Source organism: Sciurus vulgaris, assembly GCF_902686455.1.
Source record: "Sciurus vulgaris genome assembly, chromosome: 19".
Classification (NCBI taxonomy): Eukaryota; Metazoa; Chordata; class Mammalia; order Rodentia; family Sciuridae; genus Sciurus; species Sciurus vulgaris.
This window is the reverse complement of record NC_136480.1, coordinates 22,819,605-22,842,129: the sequence shown is the minus strand read 5'-3', so window position 1 is coordinate 22,842,129 and position 22,525 is coordinate 22,819,605. Positions and strand designations below refer to the sequence as shown.

Here is a 22,525-nt window from a genome sequence, read left to right as displayed (position 1 = left end):
GCACCTGGGCCTTCTCCTCCGGGCGGGGTGGTACCCCAGCCTCCTGCAGCCTGGTTGTGTCAGGCCTGGGTTTATTCGGGCAAACGGAATCTCGGGGCGTGTGCTCACACCTGGGTCCTTCTGTTGGGCCCAGGGTCAGATGCCTGCTTTGCTGTTTCATGTGACCGTAGTTCCTTCTCACCAAAGGTTTCCCTCTGTGGTTGCTTCGCTGTTCTGCCGTTCGTGGGCATCTGATGCAGGACAGGCTTGCTCTTCTCTGAGCCGCAGCACCATGGATGTTACTGCTGCTCGCTTTGCAGTAAACCCTTCAGTTTCAAGTGTGCACACCAAGAAGTGAAATGAGTCGGTCGCTAGCTTGCTCATGCCCAGCTTTGGCACAGTGCAAACCATTTCCCAGAAGTCTTTGCATGAGCGTGTGCACTCGGCCCCGTGTGAGTGTTCTGCTGCTCTGCTCTGCACTGACACGTGGTATACAGCTCTCCTGCACAGATCCAGGAGTGTGTGGGTCTTTGCATGGAGAGGGGTGCTGCGTACTGAGGGTACTCAAGGTCCGAGAGCTGCCCAGACAAGGGCGTGAGCTAGATTAGGGGATGAATACGATGCTTGTGTTAGCTGGGCTCACGATGATGGACACGTCCAGGAAGGGCACGTGGCCCTTGATTGCCACCAAATGAAACATTTGCGATTCTTTCACTGTTGATTGATGAGCCATTAATTTTCCTTAAGTGGTTGCATGAGAACAGTAAGACCCTGCTTTATGGAGTGCTCTCCATGTAGGTGGATCGGGAAGCAGAGTGAGGCTCCAGGGGAACCGTGCCAGGTGACCACGAGGACAGAGGAGATGCAGTCTGTGGAGTCCAGCCGCCGAGCTGCAGCAGAGCCTGCTCTGTGGGGGGCAGGGCGGGGACAGTGAGGCACTGGCCCTGCTGGTTTCAGAGTCTCACAGCTGGGACAGCGCCGTCCTTGGCACCCGAGTTATGCCCGGGGCCTTCAGCTCTTCACTTCCCTCCCCTTCCTTATTTTTAATGCTTTTCATTACTACATTTATCTCAAACATGGGAAAGCACTTCAGCCTTCCAGTATGTTACAGGGCCATGAAACGAGACAGAGCATGCCTGCCCCCACCCGAAGGTCCTGTTGGCCGCCCCCTGTTACGGTGTGGATGCGAGGTGTCCCCCAAAAGCTCACCTGTGAGACAGTGCAGGGAGGTCCAGAGGAGAAAGGACTGGGTGGTGAGAGTCCTAACCCAGTCAGTGCACTGATCCCTGATGGGATGAACTGAGTGGTGGGTGTGGCTGGAGGAGGTGGACCTGGGGCGTGGCTGTGGGTATATATTTGTATCTGGAGAGTGGAGTCTCTCTTTCTCTGCTTCCTGATGATGTGAGCTGCTTCCCTCTGCCACGCTCTCCCGCCATGATGTCCAGCCTCACCTGGGGCCCCGAGGAACGGAGCCAGCCTTCTATGGACTGAGACCTCTGAAACCGTGAGCCCTCAAATAAACCTTTTCTCATTTAGTCACAGTAGCGAAATAGCTGACTAACCCCCCACACTCCCCCAAGCTGACCACCACCCTGAACTCTGTTCTGGTCACTCTGATGCTTTTCATTGGTCTACCTTCTAGAGACACGTTCCCCAGGTTGTGCTTGGGCCTCACGTAGAGGGGACCACGGGCAGGGCCGTGCCCTCCCTGTCGCCTATGCCATGCGGGCCACGCACACTGCTGTGTTGTGGTCCCCAGTAGATGACCTGTTTGCTCCTAACCTTTGACCCCTTGACACCCTGACCCGAGCACTGTGGCAGACACAGGGGACTCAAGTACATCCACGTACCGTGCCCCACAGGCTTAGAGACTGTCTAGTGAACACGCCGGGACTTTTGGTGAGTGGTTCGACTCTTCCGAGGACCCGGGCGCCTTTGGTTTTCGCATTGAGGAAGCTCACTGGACGAACAGAGCTTTCCAGGTGGCACTTGTGCGGTTTGGGGTTGGGGAACCCTTCTTGTGGGGCCATCTGGAGCATTCTAGGGTCGTCGGCAGCATCCCTGGCCTCTGCTCTCAGAGCAGCTTCCCCCTCCCCATTTGCAAAGATCCGACCTGCCTCCAGTACCGGCTGTCCCCAGGGGCAGAGTCGTCCCTGGCTGAGAACCAGGGCTGTGATGTGAAGTTTCAGTGACAGGCCTCGTCGCTGGGTCTGACGGGAGGGAGTCCAGGCCCCAGCCTTCCTGCCCCTTCCCTGGCGCCCCTGCCTGCTGCCCTCCCGGCCCCAGCTGACCACTGTGGACGGTGGTGTTTTCTTTTCTCGTTGGCAGTGGACTTTCCTTGGTCCTGGATGGAGATCAGCCCCTCCTGTTACGAGGGCCTTGGTAGTTTTACTCTGTGCCGGGCCAGGTTCTGTGCTTTCATGGGCCGCAGGTCCACGTCTGGACCGCTGGCCAGTCTTCCCCTGAGCACCCTGTGAGCCTGGAGGTGACCTTTACTTCACAGGGCTGGTGGGGTGACTTGCACGCAGCACTTTCTGATTGCTTCCCTTCTTCCCACGGGGAGGGGAGATACATGTATTTTTGAATTGTCGGCTTAAAATCTATAATAAACATGTTAATAAATCAAAGCGCAAAAATGCCCGTGAGTGATAAGATGTGCATGTTAGAAACACGTATTTTATAGCTTTATGGATACTTTGACATACATTTGGCCTTAAGGGTTAGCAAATAGGCAGAATGGTAGATGGATTCGAACTTTGACCTTCAAAATGAAAACGTGATACCTTCGAATTAAAATATAATTTGGTGGCAAACAGCTCTCTCATAACTTGGTGTATGGAATGTTCCCCCAAGTGTGACTCACAGACTCAGTGCACACGGTGTGAATCCCAAAACATCCTAACTGGCTCCATCTAGTGTGGAAAGTGTTGTACAGCTGGAGAAAGCAGTGCTAAGACTCTCTTGGTACTCCACGAAATTAGGAGAGACCAAACCAAAGCAAAACTGGGCCGTGGCTAACTGTGGGCCCCAGGAGGTGACAGTACTGGGGACATCATGGCAGCGGGGAGAGGCCCCTGCAGGTCGAAGGGCCCGCCTCGGGCGCCGGTGCTTGCTCTGGAGGAGACTACCATCCGCAAGGTGGCTCCTGGCCCGTGTGGCGATGCTCGGCCCTCCCGTGCCAGCCCCTGGCTCCTCCCCAGGGAATCCCAGCTGAGCGTCTCCTGCAGCTACTGGTAGGTGGGGCCCCGCTCCCGACACCAACTTCAGAGACCGCATGGCTTTGTTTTATCAGACGACATTCTTGCAGCTGCTGGCGCGTCCCTGCAACAGAGTGGCCGCTATTTCTGGGCTACCTTTAACCTCCTTTCCACCAATGGCTTCTGATGAGTCCTGTTTCTCCCATTGCTGCTTCCCGTAGTTTTATTTTAAGGCACATGTCGTCGTTCTTTAAAGAAGCCTCAGGTGGAAGGGCACGTAAAGGAGCACAGTGGAGCAGTGGACCCTTGGAGGGGCTTACCAGGGGCAGCCCGAGGCTCTGGAGAGGCCCAAGACTCTGGAGAGGCTTGGGACATGCTCGTCAGAGACCACCCTGAGGTGAAGGCACTTGAATGGGCCCTTTCGCCCTGTGCCTCCCTGGTGGCTCAACGTGGCCGTGCACCTTGATCGGAAGCCGTGCTGAATCCCACACCTCCCCAGACGGCTCAGGATTTGCCCCCTTTGATCACACTCCAAAGCTCCCCAAACCCAGCTTCCCCTCAGAAACCTGTCTGCTTCCCAGAACGTCCTTACTTCTGGTTAACAAGTACACACGGTGCCGATCTCTTTCCTTCCTTGCCGTCTCACAGGGTCTTGGTCTCTTTTCTAACCCGATTAGATCATTTAAGGGCATTGATGCGCCTTAACGTTCATTTCCAGTGAGTGACGTCCATTGAACTCGTACTGGTATAAATGTTTAGGAAAGCCTGCTGGATTCTCCGCTTTCTTTAAAAAGTTGGTCAGAGGTGGCTAGAAAAGGACCAAGGTCACTTAACCAACTGTTCAACACTGGCGTGCAGTCGTTGAACCTCTTCTCGGTATGGAATTGTACCCGGCTGAAGGGCGAAGGGGTGAGCTAGACAGCGCGGCTCAGGATCCAGCATGGGGAGAGGGTGCAGGCGTAGAGGCTGTGGGAGGAGTGTGTGGGTCTTCCTGATGGCTGGCTGGTGGCTCCCGTTGACACAGAGCCGTGCTCAGAAGACAGCAGGCTCCGCAAAGCCCAGGTCTTCACTCTCCGCGCAGTGATGGCCTCACTCCCTGCTGTCCCTCAGTCACTGTATTTAAATAAAGAGGTTCAATCAGCAAGAGGTGTGATGTGCAGACCTGAGGCACAATTACAGTGTGGCGGCACAATAAAGGATTTTCCATGCCTCTCGGCCTCTCTTTCCCCTTTTAAAAATGAGGCCGGCAAATGATCCCATTGCCTTTTCAAACGTTCAGATTTGCAGGTAAGACACACCTAGGAAAGAAAACGCACCGAAGCTGACCCGGCACGAGGAACCAGACAGGCTTGTTCCCAGGACATCATTCCGGTGGACGAGGTGGCAGATCCTTACAATATCCACATCGAATCTTTAAATTAGTGGTCCGAGCAGTCAGCTACCCCAGACGTGCCTGCTAGGACTGGGAGGTCGTGGTGCCTTAAGCATTCCGCACTGCCGGGACACAGTGGATGCTTGCTACCTGACTGATATTCAATGAATAGGATTTAGCGACTTTTCTATTTTGTATTCGTGATTTTCTCCTTAGAAATAAACCATTAGTTTTTGGTATTAGCAGCTAGACAAGCCTGAATCGGAGTGCTTCTTAGTCTACTTGTATAGCCTGGCCTGTAATATCTCGAAGTTAATTCATAATTAGGGTCACAGGGAGAAGTGGACAGCTTTCTTAGTCACTCTGTTTTTAAGGACATGGGACTTATTATTTAAAGCAAAGATGGAATTTATCTTGTATATCACTTTGTGGGAGTATTACTTGAAATTGCATAGGCTGTTGGTCTGAAATATTGGTTATTTCAACTTTTATTATCAACACAAATACCCTCTTTGATTATAGTCAGGACTCCTGGAGAGTGAATTAGGTTCAGAAAGCGAATGTGTGTCGAGCTTATGGTGACTGATTGGATCTAATCAACAGACAGGAAGGATTTTTCTGCAGAAATGATTTTTCTCGTTTTTAAAATCCTGTTGGCTCAGCATAACTGAAACAGGATGTCATTACTGGGAGAGTATTTGAGATGCTTTGAATGTTTGGGAATTTGACTATTAATGCAAATTAGCATGAGGTGATCTACTGATCACAGAGAGGTTTGATTTATTTTTGCTTATTCAAGTGCCTGATTTCCTGCTCGATTCCTAGGTTGTTCATATAGTAATTAAAAACATAATTGACACCTTGAACCAACACAGAAGGTCCCTACACTGGATTTTTTTTTTTTTTTTTTTGTAGCTAAGAAAGCCATTGAAAAGGCATACTTTATTATCAGAAGTCACAGATGACACTATCTCAGTGTTTAGTTATCAATTGTGAATGTGTTTGCAGATTTGTCTCAACCTCTCCTGAACTTGGATGCATTGAGACCTGTAGAGACCCTTCAGTTACCAACTTTCAGCACCCAGTTTGCCCTGGAGCTGGGAGTGCGCGGAGGCAGGGAGTCTGAGTTTGCATTGCCGGACAGAAATGGTCCTCATAACTGGCATAGCTGTGATCCCTGCCACTTTTTGCCTGTGCTGTGTACTTCTCCAACCTGACACCATTCAGTCGTCACGTTGATCTGGGAAATGGGTAATCTGAACCCATCTGAATGGGTAATCTGAATGGGTAATCTGCCTCGTGCTGTAGAGGCAGATCCTGAGCCTCCGAGGTTAGACCTGTCTGTCCCAGGTAAGGCCAGGATGTCCGTGCGTGGATGTGTGTTCGCCCGAGTGCGTGCCTGCGTTGGACCACCCTCTGTTCTTTGGTTGGAGAGGGTGCTGAGGCTGCATCCGTTCTAGAGACAGCGCGCTTGTTCATGCCTTTGGGAAAACCGTGGGACCTCGGAGCACCTTGCCCGTGGGTTTAAACCACGGCCCAGGATGCTCACCATCCGGATCCGGGGGTGCGGATCAGGTCCTGCCACTGCAGGGGCTTCCCCACCACCTCGCAGCGGCCTCCTGGTCTGCGAGAAAGCCTCCCTCCACTCACCTCCCTTTCTGCCCAGGGTGACTGGACAGCAGGGACGTGTTCTGACAGGTGCACTGGGAGGCCCTTCTGCACCTGGGCCGTCGCGGAGCGAGCCGGGGTGGTAGAGGTTGATGCTCCACGTGCCTCTCCATACGAAGAGCTGCAGGAAGCCTGAGCTGCATGAGGCTGTTGCCAGGTTGACATGGCACACTGTGTTATAGCAAGCAGGCTCTCTCTTTGGGGCTAGGGACTGAACCCAGGGGCGCTTTACCTCTGAGCAACGTCCCCAGCCCTGTATGTTTTATTTTGAGGCAGGGTCTTGCTAAGTTCCATAGGTTGTCATTAATTTTGCTGAAGTTGGCCTTGAACTTGTGATCCTCCTGCCTCAGCCTCCCAGGAGGCTGGGATCACAGACAGGCACCTCCCCTTCGGAGCCCAACTGGTCATCGTAAACTGTTTTTTAAGTCGGGGGAAATCTAATAATAAGCGGTGCGGTGCAGTCAGTACCTACTTTAGTCGCATAGTCCCTCGCCATCGGGCTTTAGTACTGTGCACTGTGTGCTTTCATGTGGCTGGCGGCACCTGAGGCCTGTCACACCAGCCCACCCAGACGCGAGCCTGCTGCCTCGCACCATGATGCTGGGACGGCTGCATGTCACCAGGCGGTGAGAACGGGTTAGCTTTGGTCTCGTGCGACCACCATCTTATGCACTGGGGTCGACAGAAATGCCCTTATTTGGCACGTGACTATTTCATTCATGAATGAGACTAGAAAAGCCAGCTGACGGACTTGCCCTTGCCTCTTTATCTCAGCCCGTCCCCCCCTGTCCTCCTTGGACCAAAAAGGACTCTGTGGCCTTTGGGGTACAGGCATCCTTTGTCCCACTCAGGTGCAAGCAGGGGAAGGGCAGATCCGTCTTCCTCAGCTGCCAGGACCTGGCCAGGTGGCCCGTGGCCGCCACTTCCAACAGTTGTGGCACTGTGCATTGTCCCCCTCCTGCCTGGATCAAATACCCGAGTCGCAGAGGATGACGATGATGGCATACATCCCAGTTTGGCTCTTGAACCCCTTAAAGGAAAGGCAGAGACGTCACGTACTTCTCGGTGCCTTGATTCTCCATCATGTTTAATAAAACATGCACAATAAAACAGAAGTGCACGGTTTTCTTTTTAAATGAGTGAGTTGGGACTTAGGGAAGAGCGCGGTTTTCTAGTCCTGGAGTGGCGGGTGGGGTGGATCATGGTTCCTGCTGCAGGTAACTTTGCCCAACGCCCCCCTCCCCCAACACACACACACACACACACACACACACACACACACACACACACACACAGGCGACACTCTTATCTTTTCCTCTTTATTCACCTCGATAAGGAAAGTCGATTGCCTTTTTGCTAATTTCTCCTTTGGAGAGATTATGAACGCAGCGTCACCTCCCAGCCTCCTGCCGACCCACCCCACTGACTTGGCTCACACTGCAGATTGCGGCCGGCTGATGGCAAATACCAGCTGATAACAGACGGCCCCTGAATCTCCTCTAGTGTGTGTGGCAGGGTGACCCGTCTGAGGCGAACCCTGAGAGCCTATCAGAGAGCTCCAGGTCCAGGGGGTTATTCGGTTGTATTTTTTTTTATGGGCAAGAATATAATTATTACACTAAAGCTTTCCAATTAATGAAAGAGACATGAGAAATTGAACCACATTAAAGAAATGCAAGCTTTTTACTTACATTAATTTAAACAACATTGCAGTATCATGAAAGGAGACATATTTGCCCTCCAAAAAATCTTCAGTGAAGCCTGTAATACTCCCGTGGATTTTGTTAAGACAATACCAAGGTAACAAAGGTGTGAGTGACCTTGTAGAAACTGACTTTTCCTCCTGAGAAGTCTCACTTTTGCTTTGTGGGAAATTTGAAGATGGTGGTCTAGAGAGCAATCTGTTGCGTTTGCCTTGTAAGCTTGGTGGATTCTTCCCGGGTATCAGTGGGGTTGTGGTTGACTTTCAGGGTGCCCTTCCTAACTAGTTAAATGCCATCCTCAAGTCACACTGCGCAGACCCTCCGGCCTGGTCCTCATCCTTCCTCCCCCACACCCACCCCAGCACATGTTCCTTGAGCTCTGACCATGGGCCAGCCACTGTGGAGAAGTAAGGACCAGAGCCCTGCCCTCCTAGGATGGAAGAGAACCCAGGTAGCAAATGCAGGGATGGCAGAAGGGGCTGGCCTGGAGTCCCTCTGGGGGGACGTGGGCCCTGGAGACCTCATCTGCAGAGGCGGGTGGAGGAGCCAGCTGGGGAGGGTTGGTGTGAGGCCGGGGGCCCCAGGCTCTCTGCTCACTCAGCAGGGCCTGTGGATGCCAGGCGTGGGTTGCCCTGCTTGAGCAGAGCCTTCCCCTGGGCACGGAGAATGGCATCTCTCCCCACCGGGTGAGTCCACAGGCGTTTGAGTTGAAGGGCCTCTGGTAGCTGCAGACCTTCCCACACATGAGCATGGCGGCCTGTGGGGACAGGACCAGTGTCCACCACCGTGGAAGGTGCTGCATGAGTTTTGTGGGTAGCTCCTACTGCTCTGCAGTCCCCTCATCCTCGGGCTTTCCCTGCTCAGAGCTGGTCCGTGGCGATCCCAAGTGGATCCTTCAACAAGTCAAACCGTAATTCGACGTCTTCATCCTCCGACTTATTTGTTCAGATCGATGGAGCTCACACTCGAGAGTATTTTCCTGTTTATCCATGAAGAGAGAAGATACTACATATGCCTGGGTCTGCTGTAATGTTGTACCATGCATCAGCGCCTCCCAAGTTAGACTCTTGTGAAGTCCTTTAAAAAATGCAGAATCCCGCACCAGGTCCCGGAGGATTCCATTCACTCATTTGTTGGGGAGATCTTGACCCTGATGCTCCTAGGACCTGCTCACTTGTTTCAAGGCTGAGGCCAGGGGAGGGATCCCCAGTGCTTCTGGAAGCCCAGGTCAGGGAGCCCCTGGCTGGGATGGTCGGCTGCCACCCAGTGTGGGTGGGGCTCCCTGGGCTGTGTGTAGCAGGCGGTCACCAGCCAGTGGGGCACCCAGCACGTGGCAGTACTTGGTTGGCAACCTGAGTCAGGCTAGTGAGGAGAGGCAGGAGTTTCCTGAGAAGACCAATGGCTGTTGAAAGAAAAATCATAAGGAAGTGGTGTGCTTCCCGGGGCAGTAAGACGTTTCCCTCCCCAGTCAGATAAGCGTTCCCAGCTATGACAGCTATGGTTGGCACAGGACAATAGGGTACACTCTTATCTCTTCTCTCACCCCTTTGAAATAGAGATTGGAGTTTTCCTTCCAAAAAGATCCCAAAGCTCGATTCAGCTTCCCAAGAAAAAGTTTGGCCATCCCATGAATGGTTGATACTTTAAAATTCCATTTTAGGTTAAGGTTGAGCTTTTACAGTGAAATTCTGACTGTGGTTTAGTTACTGCAATTTGGGATGGGCGTAGTAATTAAGAGTGGAAATGCATGGAGCACAGGTAGTATTTTGAGTCAACTTTCTGTTTTATTATTTTTTAATATCATTCCCACCCTGCCCCCAGGCACACTATCAATTCTTTGCTTTGAAATTTAAGGTTGGGGGCAGGGAGAGAGAGAGAGAGAGAGAGAGAGAGAGAGAGAGAGAGAGAGAGAGAACATCCATATGCACTCCCATGTGCATACAAACATGGGCAGTGGAAATGGACACGTGGAGTTGTTAGCTGTGGGAGGTTGATGTGTCTTAAAGACACCTGTGGGCTGCTTCTCCTCCTGGGGATGCAGCAGAGACCCAACTGCCACGGTCACTGTGCTGCCCAGTGTATACTGGTCGGGTAATCGTGAAGACTCGTGGTTGGTCTTCAGCACTCGGCAGCGTGCAGGGCATTCCATGCACTTTGCAGAGGGTGGCAGGTGTCTGCACTGTAGTCTGTTTCACGGTGCGTCCATCATTGCCGTGTCCAAGAGTCCTGGGGACACGCTGTTGCCATCTAGATCTTTCTCCAATGCCATCCTTAATTGAAACATGCCACTTCAAAGCAATGTTACTTAAACTTGCACGTCAGTGGTCAGTGGGAATCTGCCCTGGGTGGTGGACAGTGGAGAACAGAGCCAGGCAGTCACTGGCCACACTCCCGCCACGTCGGGTCACATGGCTGGAATTGATACCATTGGTTTGGTGGCCAACCTCTGAGAGCCCCTGGAGGGAACAGATTCTCCTGTGAGTAAGCCTGTAATAAGTCAGTTTCCGTTCTAAAATGTTCCCAAGTGCTCTGTACGTTAATGCAGCCTTAAATGGTGGCCAGTCTGGTGGGCTCCTGGAGATCTTGCTGGGCTGCCTCCCTGTCCTCTCGATTTTCCTCCACGCTCGCTTGCTCAGTGTTTCTCTGTTTCCTGCACCTGGTCCATTTCCCTGGGCTCTCTGGGGGTCAGTGCTGGCTAGGACAGGTCATGCTAACCCAGCCACAGTGAGATTGGTCTGTGTGTCAGAGACCCCCGCAGGCCAAGCCCATGGCAGGAATTGTTTTCCTTAGTTCTGACAGTAACTTCCACAGGCTCACTGACCTTCTGGCCTTTGTCAGATGAGGAAACTGGGGTACAGAAAGTCCAGTGAGTTTGCACAAGGTCCCAGAGTTGGTGAGGGTGGGATTTGAGCGTGGGTGAGTGGACACCAGCACCCGAGCTCCCAGTTTTCCTGCCACGTTGTGCTGGAGGCAGAGAGGGGAGGTGGCTGGCTAGAGCGGGGCTGCGGCCTCTTGTCTGCCCCAGCACCCAGCACGGCTCCTGACTTGAGGGAGCGCTCCGCGGCCGTGGTGGACTAATGCAGCTGATGTGCCAGGGACCTGGATGCGTCTCTCCCTTTCCCTTCTACTGTCCATCAGCCTCGTCCTGCTGCCAGCCTCTCTCCACTTCGCATCCCGAGCCAGGGGCCCCTCCACCAGGACCATTGCATAGTTAATCCTGTCTCCTAGTTGGTTCTCAGCAGAGCTGCCAGAGAAAGTTCTAGAAACTCAGTGCTGGGCCCATTGCTCCCCTGTTTACAGCTTCTTGCTGGTTTCTTCTTCATCTTGGAGCAGAGTCAGTGCCCTTTCCCTGGCCCACGGGGTCCTGCGAGTCTGGCCCTGGATGCTGCTTTGGTCCAGGTACGGTGACTTCCCTGGCTCTATGTCCCCCAGCACAGGGCCCTCCTGCTGCTTCCCCTCAGGACTCTTACTGGTTCTGTCACAGTCACCTGGAAGACTCTTCCCGCCCCCCTGCTGAGATCTCAGCCCAGGGTTCCTGAGAGGGAGCCCTTCTGACTTTACATTTTAAGTTTTCCACTCTGCAGCAATAGTCGTACTTACATGTTTGGACTTATATAGTTATGGAACATGTGTTTCCCACTGGACTGAAGACCCTCAAGAGTTTACCCAGTGCCTGGGGCATAGGAGGTGTTGCATAGAAATTTACCAAATAAGAGAATGAACGAGCGCACCAGGAATAAAGAAAAATCTGTTTGGCTGGATAGTTCCTGTTCCGAAGGGGAATTCTGGAAAAGAGTCTCGTTGCCCTGAAGAGTTGGAGTTTGACGGCAGCTGGTGGAGACTGCTCTGCTCTCCTCTCATTCAGGTTGGAGGGCTGCTCCAGGCTCAGGGAGGTGGAGGAGGTGCCCAGGATGCACAGCTCGCCCGAGTCAGATGTCCTTGTTCTGACCTTTGAGTTGTGGGTGGGGAGAGCCATCCGCCTTTCCCCGACTCTGAAGCACCCTGGGTGAGCTGGGTCTGTAGGAGCAGCACAGAGACTTGATGAGGCTGATGTTGTCGTGTCTGCATTTACTGATCTATTTATTTTTTGAGAACACGTATTGCTATTTTTTCCTCCTGATACCAGTGCATTCAGAACAGGACAGGATGACAGTAGATGTGGGCTCGCTGACATCGGTGCCCACAGTCAGAGGTGCCTTGTGTTTATGGCCACCAGGGTCAGGCCAGGGTGGCCCTCCTCCCCTGGGTGGACGGGAGAGGGGCTGCGAGGCTCTCCTGCCTGTCAGCGGGAGGACACACTCAGTCACCACGCCGCAGGAACGGCCGTGCCTGGATGCAGCAGCCGCGGGCGGGGGGGTTGGGGGGGGTTGCCGAGCGATGGCTGGCATCTCCCAGGTGGGGAGGCTCGGGAGCAGTCCCCCGCCTGCCCTCCCGGATTCTGCGAGTCCATTAAGTGTTAAAAATTCACCGGCATGTGAAATTGCCTCTCCTCTCAAGTTCCCTAATAACAGGCAGCCCCCGCAGGCCTGAACCGGCACCCGGGCTGGGAGGCCAGCTCAGCACCCGCCGCGCCCCTGGGCTGCAGGCTGGGCTTCTGGCTGTGCCTGGGTCCTGGAGAGCCCCTGTGCAGTGGGAGGCAGCAATTTGTCCTGCAGGTACTGTAGGTACTGGATTAAACAGGTCTGCTTTTGCAGACAGACACCAGGCACTGTTCTAGCACGGAGCTGTGTTTGGATTGGAGTTTCCAGGGCCTTATCAGGAGCCACCCCTAGTGACACAGCCAGTGCCAGAAGTAACTTTGACTTTCACTCTTCGCCAAGGGCTTGCAGAACACCTTAAAGGAGAAAAGATGGAGGCGCTTAGATTTCAGATGTTCATGCCATGCTCCTTTGAAAGCTTATACCTGTAAGTGAAGTTTTATTCTGGAGATAATCCTGGGGCCACTTTGAAGGAGCAGTTGCCTTCTTCTTTGTAAAGGGAAGGTCAGAGGGAATTATAAAGACTGCAGCCGACCCTCTGTGACTGTGGCTTGGGTCAGCTGCAGCCATAACTCTTGGTGGGTGACTGTCAGGGCGGCTACTGATTTGGGGCGGGGGGGGGGGGGGGGGGGGGATGGGAGTTCTAAGCAGTGTCCTTGCTTCTCGTTGAAAACAGAATGCTAGTCGTAGGTAGTGACGGCACAGACTGACATGCTTGAAGAACCTGAGTTAGACTGGAGCTTGATTCATGATTCCAGGCAGACTGCAGCCCAGCTCTGTTAGAAGTAGGAGAGAATTTTCTTCTGGGTCCAGCATGCTGGCCAGTCACATTTCTCAAAACTGCCCACTGTGAGCACTTTGGATTTTCGTCTTCTCTCTCTCTCTCTCTCCCTCTTATCTTTTTTTTCCCCTTAACTGTGGAATAGCAATCATTGCCTTGATAAAGATCTCATTTGCATTTTGGGATATTGATTTTTGTTTTCTTTGAGGGGAAAATGGAACGTCCAGACATCAGAATCCTCTGCCTGGCCTGTAAGTGTAGAGCAGGTTTGAAATTGGCAGTTTCAAGGAAAGGCAGAAATGGAGACCCACTAAGTGGGAAGCAGCCCCGCCCCATCCCCCTTCACATTCACTTTCACTGTTTGGTGATAAGATTGGAAAACAATGCTAAAGCTGTGTCCCTCAGTGAATAGGCATTCAAGCAAATCGACTTATGCAAAAGCCACCTCTGGGGCTTAATAATTATTTACTGAGCGTTCCTGGGTCATGAGAGAGGCTCTGATCCAGCCAGGGAGGCCCTGTGCTCAGCAGCTTGTGAAGGTGCGTTTCAAGGCGGCAGAAGTAGTGGAAAAACACTAGATGTGGCAGGACTATTTTTAGCATTTGATTCTTAAAAATAAAACCCTCATCAATGTATGTGTGGGCTAAAGTCCATCCCTGTCAGTAGATGTGTCTTTAAGAGGCCTCCTCAAAGGTAGTTCAAAAAGCGGTTTCTGGTTTCTTGTGCTTCTATTTTTGCTGAGGTTGGCTTTTATAGGTACTCTGGCTATTTTTTTTTTTTTCTGTGTCATTAAAAGTTTAATTGTTCCTCTCTCTAAAATGACACAGCATTTTTTTGGACAAAGTCTATATAATTATGTGTTTAAAATGTCATTATGCTAGAGCTTTTATAAATTTCTGCCTTATAAATCCAATAATAGTTGGGGAGATGACGTCTGCTTTTTGTGATTCATGTCCTGTAAGAATGTACTCTAGAACTTAGTGCATGTTTTTAGTACTCCTGGTGAGCAAGTTAATGGGTGGCCCAGCCAGATGAGACTCACCGTTCTGAGACAGCGTGAAGATGGTAGTAAGGGCAAATCTGAATTTACACCCAGACTCATTCTTAATTTTGATTTTTTTTTTTTTTTCTGGTTCACTGAAATATTTGCCATAGGAGGCTTGCCTCTCGTAGAAACTTCCCTAATGAAATTCCCGATCAGCACGTCTCTGAAGCTTGTGCACTGAGCTGTTGCCCATTAACTTCCCTGAGCAGGGCATCCTCTGAGTTAGTTGTGTGTTTGGTTTTCCTCTGGGAAAGCAAAGACACACAGTAGTGGAAAGCACCGTCTAGAGTACCTTTTGAAAAACCTTAGGATGCTCAGGGCATGGCCTCAGGAACTGAAGCACAGTGTAGACAGATCCGTGTCTAACTCTTACTGTCCACCTTGTCGTGAGCTCCTTCCTGAACACCTTACCTGTAAGAACACGTTTAATTTGTGCCACTGCTTTATGACCCCCACTCTGCAGATGGGAAAGCTAGGATTTGGCCAGGTAAAAACTCCTGCCAGTCATAAAGCTAAGAAATGAAGCTGGGCTTGGTGGTGCACACCTGTAATCCAAGTGGTTCTGGAGGCTGAGGCAGGAGGATCGTGAGTTCAGAGCCAGCCTCCACAAAAGCGGGGCGCTAAGCAACTCAGACCCTGTTTCTAAATAAAATACAAAATAGGACTGGAGATGTGGCTCAGTGATTGAGTCCCCCTGAGTTTAATCCTTGGTTGCCCCCCTGCCCTCCCTAAAAAAGAGAAATTATAGGGCTTTGCTTAGCCTCAACTCAGACACCTGAACCCAGGGCTTGTTTTCCTACCTGGTACATTCCAGGTCCTCTCACCTGTGATACTATGTGAATCCCTATTTCCTCCTCTGCTTTTCTACTGAGCCAATTGCTCCCATCCCCATTTTTCTGAATCACCAACCTGTAACTCAGTTGCGTTTTTGAGGGGACAAAACTTTTCTGGATGCTGCAGTTCTGTCTGTCAGATGTGAGCCCCTGAGTCCAATTCACTGCCAATTTTAAGGCAACTGTTTGGGGAGGAGAAGACCCTTTTAAATAGGTTCATGTGAGATCTATCCTGGGTTTGGAAATCATAAAAATGCATGGGGAGCGGTTCCTTGTAGAATTAAGGAAGTCTGGTGGACCCCCAGAGCTCCAGTTGTGTCTGAGGCCCTGTGGAGGCCTTTGATGAGGCCAGGTTGCTTTTTGACAAAAGGGACTCTAAAACTATTATTTAACCTGTGGGGTGGAATATGTGTTAGAACAGACACCAGATTTACTCATTGAACCCACATTTCTTTTATGTGACTGTGTGCTGGGGCATCCATACCATGAGCAGAGCAGGCAACTGTCCCTGCTCTTACAGAGCTGGCTCCACTTGGTTATGAAGGGCCAGGGACATGCCACCTTCTCCCTTCAGGCTGGGTCTCATCCTCACCGTCCACTGCGGTGAAATCAAAGGGGACAAGACAGCCGATACTTACAGATGAGTAGCTTTTCCAGGAGATTCCTGGATGTTCCTTAAACCTCATTGGCAAAACTTCGGCCACAGCTAGTTTAGCTCCTGGAAAACCGGGAGATGTTGTGGGTGGCAGTGTACCTAGATAAAACCAGGAGGACGTTGGGAAATGGGGATGATGGGTTGGCCCTCCGTAATCTGAAAACAAGAAATCTGAAACTTGTTGGGTATTGACATGACACCATGAGTAGAAAACCCCACAAGACCTCACAGGATAGATCCTGGTGGAAATGCGGGTGCAGTAAGGATATTGTATGAAATTGTCTTCAGGTGCTGTGCGTAAGGTGTTCATGAAACACAATAGATGGCATGTTTAGATTGGGTTCCTCCCCAGAATCTCATTGTGCATCTGCACATATTCTAACATTCGAAGCTTCTGAAATCCAAAACACTTCTGGACTCAAACATTTTGGAGTGGAATTTCTCATTTTTCTGATTGTACATATTGTGGGATCACATCGGTCATGCAGTCATATATGTGCATGAGATAATAATCACACTCCCTTGATGTATGATTTAACAAAATGTACAAATGCATTCTGCTGTCATGTACAACTAATGAGAACAAAAAAATAAAAAAACCATTCTGGATAAAGGACACTCAGCCTTCGATCATTGAACCATAGATCTTAAAACGAAACTCGTATCATCTTGGTTCAGAACTACTGATGCTTTCTCAAGTGTCACAGACACCGGCCGAGGTGTTCCAGGGCACATGGCACGGGCCGATCCGAGTCAGCGTCCAGCATTGGTCCAGGTCATCAGAGCTCCAGGTATGCTTTGATCCAGACGCTGAGTATCATCCGAACGCCACCCCTCCTCGTCCTGTGTCCCTTCTTCAGTTTATGTTATGGTTCCTCGCATTTGTTCCCAGACCCAGGAAATTCCAGACGTGCCTCGTGCCAGCTTCCCAGGTTTGGTGTGAAGGGAGTTGCTCCTCCTAGTAGCTCCAGTCAGGGGCTCAGGTGTGCCTCTTACTGGCCTCCCAGGTCCAGGCCCTTCCTGGGTCAGCATGTCCCCGAGACTGGGCATGGCTGTGCTGAGGGGCCTTGGGCAGCTTGCTTTCCATGGCTGGAGGCAGAAGGAACACCACACCTGATGAACAGACGGGAAGGCTGGTTCTTTATGGCGGAATCGGCACCTTCCTAGAGAAGTGGGTGCATCATGTGGGATCGCCCTAAGTCCTGCCTGCTCCCGGTAAGGCTGCCTCCTAGGCCTGGCAGGTGTCGGATTCCTGCTCTTCGAATCATACTTTGTACCTTTGTCTGGATTTCGACACAGTGTTGCAAACCTTGCCCCTTGGGGGTACTTCTGGACATGCAGGATGGATGCTGGTCTGAAGCCTCTGGATCTTCTCCAGGTGTTACAGGGTACCCCACCAGCAGGCAGAGCTGGCCCCGTGACGGGGTGCTGATCCCGCAGGGCTACGAGAAGGGCTTTCTGCTGATGACTACAGGCACGTGGGATTCTGTCGTTAGGTTGTCCCAGCCTGGATTTTATTTGTAAATGGTCCCTGAAGAACCACTCCAGCTGGGGCATCGTACCACGTTCGGTCAATACGTACGCCTCGTGGAGGAGGGATTCCACCCAGCCTTTAAAACACAGCAGCCAGATGAGAAGCAGGCTCCACAGTTGGACAGAACGGGAGCGAAGGTGAGGGTGTCAGGCTGGGAGACAGAGCACCACAGCCTGGGCACCGCCTTCTCCCCGCCCCGCCCCTTATGGCAGTGTGGCTCTGGGAGGCGGCTCCTCTGAAGGGACCCAGTGCGGAGAACTCCAAGCCATGGTGGCTTGGGGGTGGCGTGGAGGCAGCCATAGCCATAGATGAGGGGTGGGCAGAGTCCACAGCCTTGGTTTGGAGCAGCTCTTGGTGAGATGGGACGCTGCCCTGGGTTGCAGGGTGAAGAGGTGGGGAACACTTGGGGACTGAAATCACCACCTTCACAAGCAAAGACGGGGAGCTGCCTAGGAGAGTGTCATGTGTTAGCTCACGTATCAGAGCGGGCCCTCGACAGGGGGCTCCTCCACGCTGGTTCCTGTTTTTGGCAGGCAAGCCCCAAATGCATGTTGATTGTATTTATGAATTTCATATTTGCATGTGCATATATATGTGTATGACCCTGCACAAACACATCGCATGCACTAACATGCACAGCAACGATGAGACGAATGTCAAGAAACGTTCCCGGGTTTCTTCTGCCCCCAGCGGACCATCTTCTTTCTCATGGTGCTGGGGCGGGAGCCCAGGGCCCAGGCCTGCTAGGCAAAGCACTCTACCACTGAGCCACCCACCCAAGCTATCATGTTCTCTCCCCTCTTTCAGAGAATTCGGACACGTTGAAAGTCTATGTAGACTCTCCTTGATTTTGATGTAATCAGGCATCGGGACTCTACTCTGGCTCCCACTGATGGTCCAGGTGAACAACACACAGAGTCCCGAGTAGATATGGAGAGTCTCCGGCTTTATCAACTAGTTGGAGTCTTGCTGTCGGAAAGTAAAGTTTAAAATTTCAACCTCCATGTGACTGGTGGTTCCTACTTTTTAGAATGTTTTCCTCCGTTTATACAATGAAAGGAGTGAAGCTCCAGAGACAGGAGTCCTGTTCAGTGTAGCCACCCTGATGCTCCACATGCACAGCAGCACTTGGCCTTCAGAAAGCATTCAGATATTGGTTCAAGGGGAAAAGGGGGAAAGATGTGCACATTTTTCAAGCCCTTTTATGGTCTCTGTACCAGAAAAATAGACTATTTATTATCTGAACTGGTAAAGTTTTCAGAAAAAGCTGGAATCTTGGCAGATTTTTATTTTCATGTCATCTGAAACCCAAGTTTGGGGTTGGGGATGTAGCTCAGTGGTGACCTGTTTGCCTGGCATGTGAAAACCTTGAGTTCGGTCTCCATAGTAGCACTCACGTATACACCCCCCCCCCCCACACACACGTTTGGTTCCGTAGGCTTATGATAAAGTAGCTGTGCCGTAACCATCGAGATCCGTGGGACGGAGGGTCTTGCTTGGTTCCCCATTGGCAGGAGTGAGTGTGCTTCTCACTCTATCCCGACTCGTTGGTGAGTCCAGTTGTCCAGAGGGCTGCAGGTGCTGGCCAGCCCGTGGAGGCTGCGCAGTTCTGGTGCAGGAAGGAGAGCCTTCGAGCTGCAGAATCGGAGAGGTGGACTGTGCCTCAGCTTGCCTGCCAAGCAGATCTGGGCTCCTGGACATTCTGCTGTTAGTTTCTACACATGGCTGAGGATCAGATAAGATGCAGACTTTTTGTAGACATAGTGATTCCCAGGCCTTGCCTGAACTGAAATCAGAATTCCCCGGAGTGGATCTGGGTGTTTTAATTCTAGACACAGCGCTCAGCCGGCATTGCAGCCTTTTGTCCTTGGAAATGCCCGTGGCCTACCCTTTCCGCGACAGCCTTCCTACCTGGGTGTGAGGTTCCTGCTGTGTGTGTGTGCGAGCCTCGGCCCGTGCCTTTCCAGTCACAAGTACAGTGTGACCCCGTGCAGGCCAAGGCTGGTCGGAGCTCTGTCATCCAAATGACTACCATGCTCATTTTTTTATGGGGAAAAATGCTAGGATTCCTACTTTATGACTCATGAGAAATTGCAGCTAAAGTTATCCCCCGCCTCCTTCCCTGTAAAGCTTTGTCAAGTTCTCAGAATGACAGAGGGATTGCCTGACCTTTATAAGACATGTCTTCCATGGTCCAAACTTGTCCTCAAACTTTTAATTTTTTTAAATTGCTTTCTTCTATCAAAAAGAAGTAGCATGGGGCTGGGATTGTGGCTGAGTGGTAGAGCCCTTGCCTGGCACATGTGAGGCACTGGGTTCAATCCTCAGCTACCCCTGTAAATAAACACAGTAAAGGCATTGTGTCTAGCTATAACTAAAAAATAAAAAAAAAAAAAATTATAAACCTACCTAAAAAAAAAAAAAAAGAAGTAGCATGTTCATGGCTTAATATTATAATTTTCACCACGAATTTTTCCAGTCGTTGTGCTAAGCTTTTAATATCTTCTCTAGGTCTAAGTCCTCACCGCAGTGCTGAAGGGCTGTGCACTAAAGAGCTCTTTATAAATCAGGAAAGCCCAAGTGCACAGAGATGGACGGGCAGGGCCTTGTCACAGAGTGTGTGGAAGCTGTGCTCTGCGGGGTGTTGAGAGGAGACAGAGGAAAGGCTCAGCCCTGCCTTCCTGGGTGTCAGCTCCCAATTCCCGACTTGGAGGATGGTGACATGGGGACCAAAGGTGGACGTATGTGGCCTAATGGAGGGGCACTGGCACCACCGTCAGGGTGAGGGATGGGCAGGCTGATGTCAGTGAGATGCCAGAGCCCTGGGCATCACAGAGTTGCTGATATTTTGAGGTTGTTGATAAAGGCGGTGGAATAAGTTATGTGGATTTAGGAAATGCCAGATTATTCGTTTAGTATTCCTGTACCACCCCGGAGAAGCAGGAGGCTTTGCCGTTTAATGTACTCAGCAGTGGAGGCAGGGACTCAGGTCACACTCAGTGGCCACTTCCGTACTCCACTGCTTTCCAGCCACTGTGCCAAGCACTTTGGTTTATGTAGTTAGCTCACCTGATCCCTGCAGTGCATTCGGGAGCTGGGTTTTAGAGAAGACCAGAGAGGTTAGTGGCTCGAAAGCAGCACTGCTCAGCAGTGAGGGAGCTAGAACTTGAGCCCAGTTGGTGGCATCCTCCTTGGGTCAGTGCGGAGCAATCCCATCCTCAGGGGAGGTGCATGTCCACCTGCAGAGATTCAGGGAGGCACTGATAAGGGCCTTTGCCTCTGGGCTCAGCTTTGGTTTCTTTCTTTTTTGGTGGGGGGTACCAGGGATTGAACCCAGGGGCATTTGACCCCTGAGCCACCTCCCCAGCCCTATTTGTATTTTATTTAGAGGCAGGGTCTCACTGAGTTGTTTAGTGCCTCACTGCCGCTGAGGCTGGCTTTGAACTCTTGATCCTCCTGCCTCAGCCTCCTGAGCCGCTGGGATTACAGGCATCCATCACCACACCTGGCTATCGGCTTTGGTTTCTGAGTGAGACATATACCTTCCCACGTGGAACCAGATCAGAGCCTAGTAATCTAGGTAATTGACTTGATTTTCAGGCATCTCAGAATTATGCAACTGTGGTTTAAAGCATGAGATTAGAAACCAGGTATTCCCAGCACCTAGCAGAAACTATTTGTTGAATAAATGACCTTTACATAATCTGATTAAGAGGAATCAGACTCATGGAATTAGGATTATCAAGGCAGGGTAGAGATCCACGGGCCCGGGATGGGTTCAGTTCACTTCCAGAATTAAATGCATTTGGACATCTGTCCTTGTGTGTCATCAGAAGCTTCGGCATCTGGTCCTTGTCTTTCAAAGCAAGCATTGAAGTCACCTGAAAACAGCCTCACCTAAACCACGGCTTTGAGTGTAAAGCACTATGCTCATTCGTCACACGGTGTGAGGATGTACGGACGTCTTCATGTCTGTCTATACGGTAACAGGAGGGAGGGACATTTAAAAGACCCCAGAGTGACGACCCTGCAGAGTGTATGTAATGCTTCCTCTGCACTTTTATTTTTTTCCTGGAAAATTTGTTAACGCTGTCAATCTGCTGAACCACAAGATGTATTTGCTGTATTTTCTTTAGTAGAGTTTCAGGATACTTGTATGGTCTCTTGCACAGACATGTATCTTTCCTCTGATAGCATATTTTAGAACATGATTTAAGTAACGTTGCCAACTTTCAAGTATGTAGCCTCGGTGTGGTCGATAACTAGCAATTTTAATTTGTCTCCGGAATGCTCTACTGTTAATTGAAAGGATTTTCCTCCCCGTATCACAGCCAGTGACTTGTCCTGTGCAGCTAATTAGTGCGATTATTCCACAGCTGCATTTGCTGCTGCACAAAGGTTTGCTCCTGTTTCTATCAAAAGGATCAGTCTCCCTGGGAATGTTCGGACCTGACAGGCTTTGAATAGTAAGACCACTTTTTTTTCTTTTGAACACCTCCCCCTTGTTTTCTCAGCTCAGGAGAGTGCATTTGAGCTTTGAACACGTACGCTCTCAAAGGAGGGAAAATACATTTTCTTCTGATGCTCTTTTGGTAGGGCCTCAGCAAGTGATGGATTATTTTAAGCAAGGAGAAGCCAGTGAGCATACTTATGGTGCAGCTGGGTCACGATACTAAAGTCATAAGCAAGGAATTGGCATAGTTCAATTTCTACGTGTGGCCGTAGAAAGGGAGGGAGGGAGAAGGAAAAAGGGTTTGAGTCTTTGGGATGCTTCGGACTCCCAGGAAAACCAAGTGCTGAACACAATCCCCTCAGCCCCCTATGATGGATCTGAACTCATTTCTTCCTCCAAATGGTGACTTTGGTCTTCACTTTTGTAGATCAGCATCTAGTGACATGTATTTTGCCACTGGGGGGGAAAAATCATAGCTTAATAGTTTAGAGGAGAAAAACCAAAGAAAAATAAAAGGACTTGCTGTTCACAGTTGGCCAATGTGATTGTCTGTCACGTTCCTGGCCGTCACTGTGTGTGTGCGCACACGAGCACACACCAGTCACTCCAGATCAGCGTGCCAATGCACGGTGAGCCCCACTTCATGATGGACTCTTATCACAGGTATTTCCTACCTTGCTCTGTAGTTAGGTGAGTTTTAAAAATTTTCTTTCCTAAGTTTAATATAGTCCTGGCCCTTCCATTTCGATGTTCGATACATTTTAAATTAACCTTGTGGTTGTGGGAGTCTTTAAGACAACAGCAGTGTTTCATTGACTTTGTGTGTT

The 22,525-nt window shown here is 50.9% G+C and overlaps 1 protein-coding gene across 12 annotated transcripts in view; it reads left to right on the top strand.

Annotated features, from left to right (window-relative positions):
* The window catches only part of MITF (melanocyte inducing transcription factor), a 188,742-nt gene that overhangs the window by 89,374 nt on the left and 76,843 nt on the right, over positions 1-22,525 (top strand). Inside the window, exon 1 of one of the 12 annotated variants that reach the window (XM_079122430.1) lies at positions 11,412-12,824. The exons of 10 other annotated variants lie outside the window; for them this stretch is intronic. In XM_079122430.1, coding sequence (XP_078978556.1) covers positions 12,769-12,824 — 56 coding nt within the window. In that variant the 5' untranslated portion in view covers positions 11,412-12,768. Of the gene's footprint in view, positions 1-11,411; positions 12,825-22,525 lie in introns of those variants that run through there. One more of the 12 variants, XM_079122431.1, reaches the window with a different exon arrangement.